The sequence below is a fragment of the Notamacropus eugenii genome, chromosome 5, assembly GCF_028372415.1.
Source record: "Notamacropus eugenii isolate mMacEug1 chromosome 5, mMacEug1.pri_v2, whole genome shotgun sequence".
In the NCBI taxonomy this organism is placed as follows: domain Eukaryota; kingdom Metazoa; phylum Chordata; class Mammalia; order Diprotodontia; family Macropodidae; genus Notamacropus; species Notamacropus eugenii.
This window is the reverse complement of record NC_092876.1, coordinates 372,893,178-372,910,739: the sequence shown is the minus strand read 5'-3', so window position 1 is coordinate 372,910,739 and position 17,562 is coordinate 372,893,178. Positions and strand designations below refer to the sequence as shown.

General features: G+C 35.0%; 1 protein-coding gene across 4 annotated transcripts in view; it reads left to right on the top strand.

The window, feature by feature from the left end:
* TXLNG (taxilin gamma) overlaps positions 1 to 17,226 on the top strand; it is a 47,954-nt gene extending 30,728 nt beyond the window's left edge. For 3 of the 4 annotated variants that reach the window (XM_072614269.1, XM_072614271.1, XM_072614272.1), the window contains exons 3-10: positions 1,712 to 1,803; positions 3,754 to 3,924; positions 6,787 to 6,981; positions 8,692 to 8,811; positions 10,574 to 10,648; positions 12,077 to 12,169; positions 15,587 to 15,682; positions 16,692 to 17,226. In XM_072614269.1, the coding sequence (XP_072470370.1) occupies positions 1,712 to 1,803; positions 3,754 to 3,924; positions 6,787 to 6,981; positions 8,692 to 8,811; positions 10,574 to 10,648; positions 12,077 to 12,169; positions 15,587 to 15,682; positions 16,692 to 17,021 (1,172 nt within the window). In that variant the 3' untranslated portion in view covers positions 17,022 to 17,226. The remainder of the gene's footprint in view (positions 1 to 1,711; positions 1,804 to 3,753; positions 3,925 to 6,786; positions 6,982 to 8,691; positions 8,812 to 10,573; positions 10,649 to 12,076; positions 12,170 to 15,586; positions 15,683 to 16,691) is intronic. The other variant, XM_072614270.1, reaches the window with a different exon arrangement.
* The last annotated feature ends 336 nt before the right edge of the window (positions 17,227 to 17,562 follow it).

Genomic DNA, 17,562 nt, shown 5'->3' with positions numbered 1-17,562 from the left:
CCTATATGACATTGTCTTTGGTCAGGTCATTCTGCCTGTCTTACAGACATATGCCATAGATTAGCATCAGCATACATAAATTTGAAAGGAATTGATGTATTAAACTAGATAGAAACAGGTACAACAGATTGGTCCTTTTTCTTTTGAAATGTAGCCAAACACCATAGGCCCAGGCAACTTTTACTACAAACATGCAAAGTTCATGACTTGTATTATTGTATACTAAAGATGAAATTTCTGGTTGGGCAAATCTAAAATGGACAAACCTACTGTCTTCAGTGAATTAGAGGCATGTTGTTGAAATGGCCCTAAAGCATTTGTATATTACCTATGATAATGAAGGATGGAATAATATAAACAGTCATAAAAATTGATTTTTAAAAAGCTATTCGCTTCAGTCATTTATTAGAAAAGTGACTTAGAAGTTGAATGTCCAGAAGTTAATATAATAATCTTTGCTTAAAAATACTGTTGAAAATTCCTCTGGTTTTCCAGAGAGACAGAAGTTCTAATTTACAACAGTTTTCCTCCTTGTACTGTGTCCTTTGGGAATAAAAGAGTGGTATCTCTTAAATTAATGAAGTTTTATACTCATTGCTTGAAATGGTTGACCTGTTTACTGCTTTTTTCTGCAACTCCTCTTATGCATACTGTTCTTTCCAAAACAAAATTTGTAAGCATTGTCTACTTTCTAGTACCCTGCTGTACTGAAGGTGATCAAGAAATAAAGAAGATAAAACTTGTCATTTTTATCTTAAAAACTAATGGACCCAGTTTTTATACCCAAGGTGTAATACAGTAAAAGTGTGTGATAAAGAAACATTATAATTATAAGTGAAGCTCAGGATTACATTTCCTGGGCTTTTCATATTTGATATTCCCAATAACATGCTATATTTAAGCTTATCATTTTACTTGTATTGGCCAGTGCGCAGATCAGAGAGGACTTGTCAATTAAAATTTCATTTCATGATGATTATAATATTTATGTAGTGCCTGGCACCATGCTAACTAAACTTTTGACAAATATTATCACATTTGATATTTATATCAACCTTGGGGTGTGTTGGGGAGGTATTATTATTACCCCCATTTTACAGTTGAGGAAACTAAGGCATATAGGTTAAATGACTTGCCAAGGCTCACACAGCTATTAAGTTTCTGAGATCAGATGTGAATTCTGGTTTGATTTGGGTAGGAACTGTTCATTAAGTGTCATTGAATGTGGGTATTATTTCACTTTATTATTAGTGTGGGAGGGAGATTAAACTATATTCTCTGACTATGAAGAATACTAGCTGAAACTCTTATGCTTTTATACGTGGTACTTGGTTAGGTAGTTTTTCTTTCTCTGATATTCCTTGTATTTTGTATAAAGTGTCATTTTGAATACCTGTATCACGTTTCAGGAAGGTAAATGGATGTTTTTTTGTGTTCCTCAATTATGTTGTCTTGTTTTGAAATTTAAGAAGTACCAAACTAGTAGGATTAGGTGAATAAATTCTGAATTATATGACTATGATGTTTAAGGATTAAAACTTTTTCTTAATTATAGAAATTCGAATTGTCTCTAGTTTCTATATACAGTAGTAAAATCAAACTCACTATATATTAAATATCCTGAATTTCAAATAGAATGTCTTTTGGTGTAATGTGATATCTAGACCTTTTTTTCTAATACTCATTGGCTTCATTTTATTCTTTCTGTTAGGAAAAGAAGTTTTGTTGTTGATGCAAGCCTTAAACACCCTTTCAACTCCAGAAGAAAAACTGGCAGCCCTTTGTAAGAAATACGCTGATCTTGTGAGTATTCATCTATGGGGAAAAAATAAAATGTGCCAAAATGTGGAGTAAGCCTAAAAATTCTACCTAAATTAGAACTGTCTTGAACCTAAAATTTTCCTGGGCTAGGAGTAGGGAATTTGGAGAGGATTGGTTTCTTTGACCTTATTTGATTACATAACTAAACTTAGCAAGTATAATAGCTAATAGGATGATTAGAAGATTTCTAAAATTATGGTAGTTTTCTCAGGTAGTACCAAATTTGTAATGGCTTAGATAATAGTATGTCAAAGGTAGTAACTCCTTTATTTGTTATCTTTTCTGTAAGTGATTCTAGAGCAGTGGTAGGTAGAGTTGAGAGCTCAGTCCATTTGGATGGAAGCACATAGTGAAGAAGGTAGACTATTTGGTAAAACAGTACTCTTGTGTTACCCTGACAGGAAACTAAACAAACTTAGAAAGGTAACAGTAGGATACTGGATGGTATCTTCAGTGTTTATACCAAGTCTTTTGTGATGGAAATTGAACTAGAAAGCATAAGGTGGTTTTAGGCCTAACCTAGTTCACTTAGGAGCCTCATATTTTCTGAGGCATGAAAGCGAACAGTTTACTTTGACATCATCAACCTGGAAATTCTGCTGTACTTGTGAAAATGATAGAGGAGATAAGATATCAGGGAAACATTTAATTATAACATCTGCCAATCTATTGTATTATGCTGCTCTTGCCTTTCCAAAAGTATTTATGCAATCATTGATTAATTATTTTGATTTCTTGGTTAATTGAACTAAGTATGTTATTAGTGATTAGTTGATAAAAATCTTTTTGTTGCAGGAGATGAAAAATTGTCTATATTTGCTTGAATAAGGTTTTCTACTATTATAGCATTATTTGAGAATAGCCTGAATGAGAAGTTGTAATAGCCTGAAGATCTTCCGTTGTTTTTGACCTTAAAAACATGCATTCCTGTAAAATATCTTCTTTTGGGTTCAGAAAATACTTAAACTCAAATTATCTATCAGTATCAGTCATGAAATTATGCTAAAGTTTGTCACTTTATTCCTAGTCCTAAAATGTGATAATTGGTTGTAGAATGTACAGCTACACATCTGTCAGCTTGCCAGCCTTCTCCCCAGTAAAAAGAACAAAACAACATTAAAAACAGAATCTAAAACTTAGAGCTTGTCTTGGCTAAACCTCTCATTTTGTATCTGCTTTGCCCATAGTAAGTAATCAAGGGGGATTTGAATCCAGCTCTTCTGATTGTAAATTGAGTGTTTTTCTGCTACCCTGCCTACCCATTATACCCTGTGGACCCATTCATGTAGAAAAGTTAACTATTTCTCTCTTAGTTGTAATTTTGGAAGCCATTTTAGAAAAATGGCTTTGTATGCATGAATATGTTGATTCTTGAAAAGGCTACCCAATTGACTATTGCTTTTTAAAAAAGAATATTAGAAAAGTGTGAATATTATTGCTTTTCTCTGAGACTCTTCAGTGCTTTACATCATAGTTAAAAAACAAAGTAGGAACAAAAACGAGTAAAAATCTAGAACCAGGAGGGACAATTTTAGACAATAACTGCTTTTCATGTAGGGCCTCCTCCCACTCCACCCCTAGGTGGAATTTAATTTAAGGAATTCACTTCTGTACCTAATTAAATGATGTGGGTAGAACTGTAACTAGTCTTGTGATTCCTAATCCTGTGTCTTTTCTGTCATCTCATGCTACTACACTCAAAGCAGGGAGAGATGATTTGGAAGCAGGGTTTGTGGTATTGATTATATGAAACTATTGAATATTTAAAATGTTGGTAAAACATTAATATTTATGTTGATTATGTTCTTAAATAGAACATCATGCTATATGTTTCTCATTTCTTATGGATTTCCTGGCATATACTCATGCCCTTACCATAATTGACATGTTTTTCTTATACTTAATAAAATTTAAGATGCTTCTTAATTTCAGCTGGAGGAGAGTAGGAATGTTCAGAAGCAGATGAAGATTCTTCAGAAGAAGCAAGCCCAGATTGTAAAAGAAAAGGTTCACCTGCAGAGTGAGCACAGTAAGGCTATTCTAGCTCGAAGTAAATTGGAGTCTCTTTGCCGGGAACTTCAGCGTCATAATAAGACATTGAAGGTGAGTTTGTTATTTTTACAGTCAGGATCATAGGACTATGTTTATTTAGTCTATAAAGTGTCATAGGAGCTACTAACTAGGAAGGCAAGCTGTTTAATGGTTTTTAGTTTTAATGAAGACTGCTAGTTGACTGACAAGTACAAGCATGCTTTGTGTTCTTACATCAAGTTCTGAAAAGATGATTGTAATCTGAATGAGACTATTTTATGACAGTTGAGATAATAGTAGATTTTCTTTTGTGTTTGGGTAATATTGTCCTGGATTAGAGAAACGAGTGTTTATTACTTTGATCCAACAGGAATTTCATTGCAATTGTATTTGAGCAGGAAAAACTTTTATGTAGAAGGTGCTTCTGCTAAATCCTAAAGGAAGCAAAGTTTTCTAAAATGTTAGGGAGCCTAAGAGATCAGAGAGCTATGGAGTTTATTGAGCAGGAGACTGACATGACCTGTGCTTTAGGAAAATTACTTTGGTAGCTGTGTGGAAGATGGATTTGAGAGGGGAGAGACTTGACAGGTAAACCAGTTGTTCTGGTCCAGGTGAGAGGTGATAGAGACTGACCTAGGGTGGTGGTTATACAAATAGAGAGGACAGAGGCAATCAGATGTTATTAAGATAGAATCACTAAGACTTGGCAAATGGATTGGTGATGTGGCTTCAGTGAGAGAGTGTCCTTCAAACCTAGGATAATTCCTAGGTTGGAACTTGGGTGAATAGAAAGATAGGGGTGGTCCTCAATAATAATAGGGAAATTTATAAGAGAAGTGAGTTTTGGGGAAATGGGAGTTCTCTTCCTTTTCCTCTAGTTTTTCCCATCTGCATTTCTCCAATCCATCCTCCACATAGCTGTCAAAATAATCTTCCTAAAATGTGACCATGTCTAAAATCTGCAGTGGCTCTATTGCTTCTGGGAATAAAATTTCATTTTGGCATTTAAAACCATTTATAATTTGACACTAACCCCACCTTTCCAGAATTATTTAATTTTCTTTCCTTTCACATTCACTGTTTCAACCAAACATTTTTTAAGTGTTCTTAGGTCTTAACATTCCATCCTCTGTCCCATACCTGGAATGCACTTGCTTTTTAAAAATTTTGTGGTGAAGGGCAGGATTCTGTTGTGGCTTCCACCCTCTCTATGAGGCATTGTTGGTACTGTGAGGCATCCTTGGTTGCCTCACCCTAGTTTCAATTTTTTGCCTTTAATTTATCATAGGATTTCGAGTTGGATATTAAAGGTAATCTGGCCCAGTGATGTCAAACTCAAATAGAGTTCAGGACCCCTGAACTGTACATAAGAATTGCACATTAACTTAGAAAACCACATATCTTTACTCCTTTCAAAAATTTGTTTTGTTAAATATTTCCCAATTATATTTTAATCTGGTTTGGATCACACTTGGAACTATTGTGAGCCATATGTTTGACAACTCTGGTCTAGTCCAGTCACCTCATTTTTGCAGATGAAGTAACTGAAGTGAGAGTAGTAGAGTCTAGATTCAAACTGGTCCTCTGACTTCTAATCCAGAGAGTTCTTTCCATAATTATAGGATATTTATCAGCTAGCTCCTTGCCAGCCAGAAAATAAAGTTTACATGTTAGTAGAATGTAGGTTCCTTGTGGGGAAGGACAGTTCTTTTTTGGTTGTGGTCTATTTCCCTAGTGCCAGAAGGGTCTCAAGCAGTGCCTTACATAAAGGGTCTTAAATGTTCGTTGAGTTGAAGAGAATCCCCTGGCTCTAAGCCTTCATATCATCAGCTTGGAATAAGGAAATGGATGGTAATGCCTAGTTTTCAAAGACTGTTGCCTAGGGGAGGAAGAGACTTGACTTAAGATCTGACCTCATTTTTGTGGAAAGAACCACCAGACCATGGTCAGAATTATTTAAGTATCAATTTTCTTTTTTATTTTTCATTTTCTTTTGGTTGCTAGTGGAAAAATTAGGTAGAAAGCATGGTGGTTTAGAATAAAAATGAATAATAAATTGTAATTCATTCTAATCATGGGGATAATTTTTATACTCATTTTCTAATCCACTATTCAAACTGCACCATATTTAGTTGATCTCATTATGGTTCCTAGTACATGGTATTGGAAATGGTCATTTTAAAGTTAACATATATTACCAAGAACCCTGACTTACTGGCTTGCTCATATTTTTGTCACTTGATTCAGTATTCATCAGAAAGCTGGTTATTACCTAATTAGGCTTTTTGATCATGCCATTATCTTGATACCCTGTACAGTTAATGTAATTGGTCCTTGGAAAAGTCAAGATTGTATGAAATAGTTTTGGAGAGAAAAGCTAATTCCATAGGGAAAAAATGGGTAATTGGCTGTTGTTATAATATGCTTTTGCAACTTTATGATGGGGTTTGGTTATGTATTCATGATGTAATTGTGATTAGGGAAACTTAGGGGAACTAAGTGGTGTGGTAGATAGGGAGCTGGCCTCAAAGTCTAGCCTTGGATGTATACTTGGCTGCATTTAAGCTCTCAAGGCTGTAGTGGCCTTTTTCCAAGACTACAAGTTGGAGAGAAAGTAAGACACTGAAAAGTTCTTTTAAATTAAAACAGTCCTTCACTCTCCTGTCATGTGCTTGTCTCCTGAGATGAGGTTCAGTCAGATAAGAAAAGTGCATGATCTTCAGGTCTTCATGATTGTCATATTCATAAGGTCAAATGTAAGTATTCTATAGCATTTATTATCTAGAGTGGTCTTAGTTGTTTGATTAAAGTGTTACTTTTTACAGTATGGTCCCTCTCTGTTTTAGGCAGGATCAAAATGAAATGCTTTATGTGAGGGTTTCTTATCAATAAGCTTACATACCATTAATTTAAAAAAATGTTTTGGATATAAAGGAAGAAAATATGCAGCAAGCACGAGAAGAAGAAGAAAGACGCAAAGAAGCAACTGCACATTTCCAAATTACTTTAAATGAAATTCAAGCTCAGCTGGAACAACATGATATTCATAACGCTAAACTTCGACAGGAAAACATTGAATTGGGAGAAAAATTGAAAAAACTTATTGAACAATATGCATTGCGGGAAGAGGTAAATAAGTTTTAGTTTATGAAGTAACTTATTGGAGAAAAATATTTATTGATACTTAAAATGTGATTTAAACGAAATTTATAAACAGTATGTACGTACCATATACTATATGCTTAACAGATAACATGGAATTAAAATGTGTGATCTATGAATGCATGGTCTAGGGCTTGTTTTGGAACTGGAGTTTGTAGACTGAGTTCTCAAAAGTGAGATGTAGCTTTCCAAGTCTTGCTTCATTGCTTCCTCAACTTTCATATATAAATATTGCTTATAGCATATAAATTATTTGCCCAAACTAATAGAGTTTGCCAAGAGTTTCCAGGATGAGTTTTTTCTACTTTATTTTCATTTGACCTATTTTCTCTCTTTCTCTAATATCATGAAGCCAAGATATCAACATCTGTCTTGTTTAATGTGTCACATTAAATAATAATGAGATAATAAATAATGAGACAAAGAAATACAAGGTTTGGGAGTGGCAGGCGGCCCTTTGTAACCTTCTCCTTGGCCACTCACATTTTTGCCACAAGGCAATGATAGATAAGGCAAAGTTCGAGGGAGAGGCAGAGAAAACTTTCGTATGGTAAGATACTTAAATGGGCTGGTTGTTTTGGTATTCAGGTTTCCAAAGTACTGTAATTATGCGTTTAGAAGCTTCAGGTTTATGACTTTTAAAAAAATTTTATATCCTTATTGAAATACTTGATAAATGTAAATTCTGAAGGCTTTAAACTGTAAAAATCAAATTGTATGTTACACTTTGAGTACAAACTGAACTCTGATAATATTCAGTGCTATTTATTATTGCCTTCTATTTTTATTTAGATTTTCTCATTCTATGACATAAAAGTTATGTCTGATTTCAGTCAGAGTAATAAGCAAATTGAAAATTTTGTAGAAGTGTTGTTATTGGATTGTATACTATCAGAGTGAACTATTACAATTTATTTTAGATGTTAATGGTTTAAAAGAAATTTTCTCTGATGTACTTAATCTCTTTATCTGGGGGTTAATAAATAGTTTCTCTGCAATGTTTACTCAGTAATAAATCAGGTTAAGTGTTATCATAGCATTTCTAAGGTTTTCATGAGACATTGTGCTCACATTTACAAAGCATAATATAACTGTACTGTTAGACATAATAAACTATTTTAATGCATAACGTAGAATGGTTAATAAGATTTTTGGAAAATTTAGCAGAATGAAAAACATCCATACCCTGCCCTATGTAAGGAATATATTACGAATTTGCTTAGCAATTTGGGTCACTTGTTCATTTCTTCCAGATCCATGTCCTCCCAGGATTGGTTTGAGACCAATTTTAATTGAGTGTAGAAAGCAGGTAATCCATGGACTGACAGCACTCCATCTCTGACTTTGTCTTCTTTATTAGTACCTATTTGCTGGCTGTACCACTTCCACATCTTGGGCCCTGCAGTGGGTCCTGTTTGTTAATTAGCTCTTTTGGTTTTAAACTACACAATACATCAGTTGCATGTAAAGCAATGAGGCTACTTGTAGAGGCAAAAGAAAATTAATCATTGCTTTGTAGTTACACTGATGTTTTAAGTATTATCAGTAACTAAATCACCATTGTAAGTAGAATATATCTGACATTTGTTAATTTGGTATTTACAGCATATATTACTAAAATACAAACTAGTATTTGAATAATAGGTGACAGCTATGAAATTTTACTTTTCTATATAGCATATTGACAAAGTGTTCAAGCATAAGGAACTACAGCAGCAGCTTGTGGATGCCAAACTTCAACAGACAACACAGCTCATAAAAGAAGCTGAGGAAAAACATCAGAGAGAAAGAGAGTTTGTAAGTTTTGAGGATTGGGGGAGGGAGAGCGGTGGTGGTGATACATTTGTTCATTTGTAATATTGAAATTTAGAGTTCTTTAAGGATAGATAGTATTCAAGGAAATGTTTCTTGTTTTTCCCCATCTAGATTGTGTAGGCTTGACATTACTTAATATGCTACGAAGCAGGTCCTGTCTTTGGTTTTATTTGAACATTCTACTGTAATATGATCTGTTAGAACAATATAAAAGACTGTTATGGTTATTTTTATTATATTTATAAGGTTTTTAAAGTTCCCACGTGTTCTGTAGTAGTAATATTTAAATTGTTGTTTTGTGTATTTCAAAAGGCTTGAATTAAAATTTTTCTATTTTCAAACTATATATTTACTTTGAATGAATGAAAAAACATTTCTCAGAGCCTTATCCTGTACCCAGTGTCATTTTGAGAGGTAGGGATACAAATAGAAAAAGCAAGAGTCTGTATGCACCAGAGTATGTAGAGGGTCTTCATGAGCTTGGCTATAGAGAAACTAGGTAGTTCTTACACAAGTGTATTACTAAGTCCATACAAGAGGCTGTTCCTGCTTGATGGAGACACCTGAGCCTTGTGTCTTGCTTCAGGAACTCAAAATTACCTTGCAATAATTCACTAGAATAGGATTTTAGTGGAGGAATCATAAGCACTTAAATGTTTAATGTTGTGTTTTCCTCTGCATTTAGCTGACTTCTGTAGCTGTTGGCATTCATTTTGTATATAGAATCATTTCTGTGAAGGGCTGCCTGGAATAAATTAGTTAGAAATGACTGCTGGAAGTTGTTCACTGAACCATGTCAGACCACCCCGCACTTTTCACAGAAGCAGAGTACCTTTTAAATATCTCAATTTTTCGAGGGGTACCGTTCTTCTTACTATGTTTTAGTAAAAGCCTAATCACGAAACAACAGTTCAGGTAAAAGATAATTTAAACTTTTCATGGAGCAACTGAATGACATTATTATAACCCTGAAGACATTTTTTTCTGCATAAGTAGCCATGTTTTTTCTCAACGGTCTTGGAGCTGGAAGGGGCATCTCTATTAACCTGCTTATTTTTGCTTATTTTCCATTTTTGGAAATTGGGGCCTGGAAAGAAGTTACTTGTTCAGGGTCTATAGCTAATTTAGTCTTCAACAAGATTTTCAGGTTAATTCTTAATTAAAGTAAAAAATTTCACTTAATGAGAAAATCTGGTTATTTAAGTTGTAGAGATAATTTCATGAGCAGAGAAGAAATAGGTTTTTTGAAGTACTAGCAGCCTTATAGTACTTGCCTTTTGCTTCAAGAATATCCATTGTAATGTGATACTTAGTAGGCTTAAAGGAACTGCAAAATTAGCTCTTGATGGCTTAATGACCACCAAGTCCCAGTCATTGATTAAAAACAGCTATTTGAGAAAGAAATATGAAGTGAATGGCAATAACCTACCTACATTTGGTATATCCCAGAGAATTTAAATGAATAATAGTAGTGGAAATCAAGAACTGACCATTTCAAGGATTTCAAATGTTATTTAAATTACAACTTCTCACAAAAGGACTATTTCCAGGCCATATCTGGATAAAGACATGGGTAAACAAGCAAGTTCTTTACCAGTACATTACAGATTTTAGTGGCAGGTTCTAAATGAATATTTTACCTGGAGATATAATTCTTGCCTAAAATATCTGGGTATGATTTGCCATTTTATTTACCTTTTTATCAGTATTAGTATTTGCCAGGGTGTGTTTCTATCTTTTCCAGTTGTTAAAAGAAGCCACAGAGTCGAGGCACAAATGTGAACAAATGAAGCAGCAGGAAGCACAACTCAAACAGCAGGTAACTTGGAAGAACACATGAATGGTAGGCTAATTTTTAATACAAAAGCATTGAGCAGTAGAGAGGAAGGCACTAAATGCCTGGCGTTGTAAATCACTGTGAGGCCCTGACGACGATTATGGCGTAGGGCACAGTCTGTGGTCTTGCAAGTTAGGGCATCCTTTGCTTTCTATCCGCCCTCCCTGCCTATATCAACTTCACACCCCCGTGGTGTCTGTTCTGTTTCTTGTTCTTGTTCTAGTTCACAAGTTAGTGTTAACTAAAATCACAAGTAAGAGTTAATTTACTAGATAAAAATAGGACCTTTCTCTTGGTGTCTCATTGCAGATTAGTATTTTTATTTTAAAAGTGGACTCAGACTTGCAAGTCTCCAAAGTCCAAAGGAATGATAGTAGTATAGTTGATATTGTGGCATAGTCATTTCTTCAGGCTTTCAGTGAGAACAGGCATGGCGGGTGCATAACCTGTCTTACTCCCTTTCTCCCAGCTACTTATTTTTGCCTACTGTTGAGTTTATGAGAATTTCCCGGGGTGTTATTAGAAGCTTATAGGTAGCTTCTCTCAGTCCCTCAATTCACTGAGTTTGGGGAAGGGATTATGGGTAGGGGTAATTTGCTAGCAGATGCTGGCTCCCTACTTAGCAAGAAGGTAACAAATGAAGATTTGGCACATCACCAGTTCCTATTTTATTCAGATAAAAGCACAAAGTGGAACCTTGTTAAATTTCTCCTCTGCTCCCCAGTACTTGGTACAGTGCTAGGCACATAGTGGATGGTCAATAAATAATCTATTGGAGATTGTTTTGTAAATCACACCAGTTTTTACAAACAAATTAACACGAAAGATTTGTCCAATTTCTCCATCTTCTACCCTTATTCAGTTTCTCCTCTGCTTCTGAATTCTTACTAGAAATTGTCTTCTTTCTTAACATGATATAACTTTTGTAAGCCTAAAACAACTTTCCTTAGTGAGTTGGGTTCTGCTGCTTTGAGATTAAAGTACTTAAATAGCAAGTGACAAAAATCATTAAGAAGCTCTTGGAATTTTTGAATTGTAAATAATAGGAGGGTCACTAGTAAATCTCATGGCCACAGTATTGAAAATAAAAGTGCTGTATGAAGAGTTTATAATTATTGTTGTGCTTCAATTGTTGTGTTTGACTTAATCTATATACATATATATATATGAAATTTCAATAACTGGTTGCCTAAAAGGGATCTGATATGTGGGTTAATATATAATTCATGGAGTTTCCAAGGTTCGGGATAAATTTTGCCTCCCTAATTAAGAAATAGCTATAAAGTCTCATTTTTACCTAATAATTCTTTTAAAATGGAAATAATGTTTAACCTTTATTGCTCAGAAAGCCTTTGTCTAAAGCACTTTTTAATCTGAGACTCAGAATATTTAATATTTTTTTCCCTATAGCTTTCTCTTTATATGGATAAGTTTGAAGAATTCCAGACTACCATGGCAAAAAGCAATGAACTTTTTACAACCTTCAGGCAGGAAATGGAAAAGGTACTAGCAGGATTTTTAGTAGATTCTTAGGATTAACTACCCCCAAAACACAATTTATTTAAGTTAGTCTTATTTTAAGTATGATTATAGCTTGTTGGACATACCTAATTATGGGAGTCCATTTTTTTTACATTGACTTAACATACATTATCATTTCAAAGATGTTTTACATTTATGATCTTCCATTGACAATAGCTCTCAACATTTACTTGACCTTAGCCAGTACCTCAAGAGGTTAATTAACGATCTGTTCACACAGTTAAAATGTACTAAGGGAGTTTCTTATGTAAAAGAATACAGGGAATTCATGAGTATTTAAATTAATTATGTAATTTAATATAGACAATACAGGTACATTTGTATTTTTACAGTGGTCAAAATTTATGGGTGAATGGTATGGACCTTTCTAACTCTCGTTGGAAATCATAAAAGTTAAGCATTTTGGCAAATTCTTGTCACTATTATTACTCCATCAAAAGGACATTTTGTTCTCTCCCTCTCTGTTACTCAGCTCAACACCACCCCATCCCCCATCATATTCAGCATTTTTGGGAATGGATAAATACTAAGAAATCTATGACCCAGAATGTCATACCACAATAATAGCATAATAAAAGTAGTGCCCATTAGAGTGGATGAGACTTGCTTCACAAGGTTGGTTATAGACCATGGTTGCCTCATTGTATGAAACATACATATCTTTCCCAACTCATTGTCTATCATCATCTCCCCTTGTCCACATCCTTACTCCGATTCCAAGTCATGAAGGTTTTGAACTGAAGTGTAGGAGTATTGCAGTCATTGATGACTAAGAGAATTTGTGTGGACCCGTTTTTACCTTTTGGTCTATCCAAATGTAGAACAAAGATGAAAATAAAGAATTTTAAAATTAACTCTTCTGCTCAAGGATCCTTAGAACCTGGGTAGAGGCAGAAGGGTTTCCTGTTTCTGTCTGTTTCTAGAAATCTGGTAATATTTTTAGCTGCAGTCAGTGCCACAGTAAAGAGCAGCCACACCAGCTTAAAAAAAATAAAGGCAGAAAACTTGTGTTCCAAAGAGACATACAGCATTGTTGATGTTAAGAAAGTGTAAGTCTTTAAGAAATGGATTAGGATGATAATATCGATTAAGTTATTTATACCTATTTATATTAGTGAAAATCAGTTAAGTCCCTAAATTGTAATTACTGAAATTTGAATATTTTTAGAAGGATTAGATATCAACTACACTCTTGGGTCTGTGATGACCTTGTGGGAAATTCCCTCCAGTGATACAGATTACAATTCATTTGTGTTTACCAGTCTTACTGAGTAACTTGTCCCTAAATAAGTCAATGATAATAACAATAGCTAATAATAATAATCTTCCCAATAGTTTGCCAGAGAGTCTCTACCCATTCTGCTGGGGGCATTCTTTGGAACACATGGCTATCCATTCGTTGTCCTCGCCATGTCATAAACCTTTATTTTTCCCCAGTTCCACAAATTAGGGCTTCTGATTAAGTGTATCTTAACCATATTTTACTGATACCATGAGGAAAGGTAAGTTGTAACTAAGAAGTCTTGAGGATGTTTAAAGATAAGGACTGCTCAGTTGGAGTATATATTTATTTTTAACTCCCTCCATAACAAAGGCCATTTTGATTAACCTTATTATGACTCTTCTCACATCTTCCCCTCACCTCATTTACTAAAGAATATTGACTTTTTACAAATAATACAACAGTCAGTGCCAAATTTAATTGTAATGTAGACCTCCTACTACTTCCATCTTCCTTTTTTCTAGTTAAGTGCTTCCCACTATCATCTTAATGGGATTTTCATAGAAGGGGAGGGGAAAAAAAACCTCATTTATTTTGTGATACTTATGTGCACATATACATATATAGCTACATATGTATGTGTATATATGCATTATTACTATTACAACATATTGTTTCTTCTGAAGTTCAGTAAAGCATTTTCATAATGTGGCTTCCCTAGTATGGTTCTAGCTACTGCCACAGCTGGGAGGGAGCTTTATAGTCGTCGCTCTGTTACTGGTGTTTCAGTTCAACAAGCGTTTACTAAGCAACTACTGTGCTTTAGGCACTTGTTATATAAAAATATGACACACAGATACTTCTCTCAAGGAACTTACAGTGACATTTAATTTAGACCTGGAAGTAAAGGGGGTGAAGAGGGATTGTGTGAACAAAGGCATAGAACTGGGAGAGGGCAGGATGCAATTGGGAGGTCAGTGAGTCAGTCAACAAGCATTTTTTAAGTTCTTAGCTGCCTACTATTTGTTACACACTTCTGGGGCTTCAAATACAAAGAACGAGACAACCTCAATTGGAACATGGATTTTATGAATCAATGACAATTTATTAAACATTTACTATGTATAAAAGCACTGTGCTAAGCACTGGGGATATAAATAGAAAAGGAGAATGATGTTCTCAAGAAGCTTTCTTTCTAATAGAAGAGTAGTTTGAGACAAAACTGGTGGGATAAGTTAGGGCCAGGTGAGTTTATATTTGACTCACGAGGAAGAGCTGCCATAGGTTTTTCAGTAGAGGAACAACTGACTCTGAGCAGTAAATGAAGAACTCAGGCAATGGTGTGAAGGGTGAATTAGAGAAAGGATTAGAGTATCAGATAAGGGTGGGTGGAAAAGAAGTGGAGAGAGGGAGACAGGTTCTAGGAAGAATTTCTGAAGTAGAATTCGGTTTGGCAACTAATTTGCATTCAAGATCACTGAGATTTCTTTCCAAGGTTATAGGAGAATGAGGACGTCAGGTGATGGTAAGGGCCATATCCAGCAAGTATTTGCATGTAGGGAATTGGGACTTGGAGGGGAAATTATAAGTGGAGGTATAGATTGGTGAGGGAACTGTGTAGAGGTAATAACAGAAGCTGTGAGAGTGGGTGGTCATCAAGGGAGAAAATAGAAAAGACTAACCATAGAGAAGTCCATGTTGACGATGAGGAGAATGAAGAAACCAGCCAAATCACTGAGCAGAAGTGATTAGAGCTGTGAGAATGGGAAGGGTAGTATCCCAAAAACCAGTGGAGTAAGCAGGGTATCAAGAAGCTAGGTTGCCAGAATGTGAAGACTTGTGTGGTAAGGAATGATAAGGAATGATAAGGTAAGGAAGATGCGGTAGTAGTTATAGACAATAGAAATTAGGCAATGAAGGAAATAAAGGAATTTTTAAAGTACAAGATCAGGGTTGCCAGAAACAGTTTTAATGGAGAGGACAAAATAGTGACGTGTGTCTGAGATTGGTAGCAAACTTTTCAGAATTGGGGTGGGGAAAAAGCACACAGGAAGAAAATGGTTAAATTATAAATACTTTATAAAATTCTTCACTTTTAAGAAATAAAGTTATATAAATTTGTTGTGGTCAGTAATTGTGTATTGAACAATTCTCAGATGACCAAGAAAATTAAAAAACTGGAAAAAGAAACAATAGTTTGGCGTACTAAATGGGAAAACAACAATAAGGCACTTCTGCAGATGGCTGAAGAGGTGAGTACAGAATATTTCACTATTATGTATCATTAGTTCCTGTCTCCATGTATACCTACCAGTCAGGGGAATTTTTTCAGTGCCTGGGAATCCCTATCCATAGGTTCAGGGAGGATTGTTTTGTAATCATGTTATTCTCTGGACATTGATATCTGTGTAAATGTAATTATACTTTATTTTTACAGTGTATCATGTTAAACTACTACTAAGTATTTAAGTTACTTTAATATTCTGTTTACTAAGCCCATTCTTATATAAAAGATAACTAAGAATTTGTTCCTTTCCATCCCCTGCACTTTGTAGGAATAAAAATTATTTCTTGGTAGCAGAGCAGAAAGTCACGACCTAAATAAATGTCCGTCTGCCTTGATATAAACTCAAGAAAAAAAAAAGATGGATAAAAGATTAAAGGGGAAAAAGCAATGGAGAGAGAGAGAGAGAGTGTGTGTGTGTGTGTGTGTGTGTGTAATTAGCCTCAGGAGACTTAGTGGAACTATATCCAATTATATTTTCAAAACTCATTGCTATTATTGGGGAGGGGTGGCAGGGAGGGTGGATAGTGTGCCAGGCCTGAAATAAGGAAAATTCATCTCCCTGATCCTGGACAAGTCACTTAACCCATGTTTGCTTCCATTCCTCATCTGTAAAATTAGCTGCAGGAGGAAATAGTAAACCACTCCAGTAGCTTTGCCAAGAAATGGGGTTATGAAGAGTCAGACACAACTGAAAAATAACTCAAGAACAAAAGGGGTGGATATGGTTACAGATATTTAACTCTTTACTTAATTTTGTTTGAGATGAGAAAATATGAATGCCGGCTGTTGAAGTGTAAATTGCATGCTTTCATAAGACTATGATGGTGTCTGTTATTTGGCCATCATAGAGGTGATGCCAGAATGTACCACTACAACTTTGTGATTTGGGTGAAACTTTTACAGCTTAAGAGTATAATAGCCTAATTTGGTATTTAACCATTTTGTGTAAACTCTTTGTTAATTTTTTTTTATAGAAAACTGTTCGAGATAAAGAATACAAGGCCTTTCAAATAAAACTGGAGCGTTTAGAGAAGCTGTGCAGGGCTCTCCAAACAGAAAGAAATGAGCTCAATGAGAAAGTGGAAGTCCTTAAGGAACAAATCTCTGTAAAAGAAGCAGATGTAGATCAAACGGTGCCTGTGTTACAGCCATGCACTCTTCTGGATTCCCACAAAAAGCTGAAAACTCCTAAAAAAGAAATGGGGCTTCCCCTAGAGGCTGAGCACAATGCAACAGATGAAGGTGATGATTTTCAAGAGACTGCGTCCATGAGTTGTGTTCCTGACACTGATTCAGTTGACTAAAACGAAGTGTAAACACTGTATTGAGAGATATATTTTGTGTATAACTTTCTCTGTTGGTGGTAACTATTGGTTTTGTGGTGAAAAATTTCTTACTTTTTCTACCATATCTGTATTTTCTTAGAACTACTGGATTTATGTGGTACAGGAAAGCTGCCTAGCAGCTTTTAATAGTTTTAATCTATAAATTTTCCACAACTGTATTGCACATCTGCCTCATTTTTTCCCCCTGCTTTCGTAAGAATGCATGTGTGTGTTGCCTTGTCCATCTTTTCTCTGCCCCTTCCACACAAAAATCCATAATTTAAATTTTCTTTAAGGGATACGTAACAGGCATTAACAGGAATCTGTAGTGGTAACATTTCCTTTATATGAAGATACTGCTTCTTGGTATATTAATGTAACTTTTCACCCTCCAAACAAGGAAAAAACCCCCACAATTTTCAGAAGACACTTCTACCTATTGGCCTGTAAGAATGTCAGATTATCTCCCACTAATATGTGAAGAGTACAGAATTGGAGAGTAGCAAGATTTTGCAGTGGC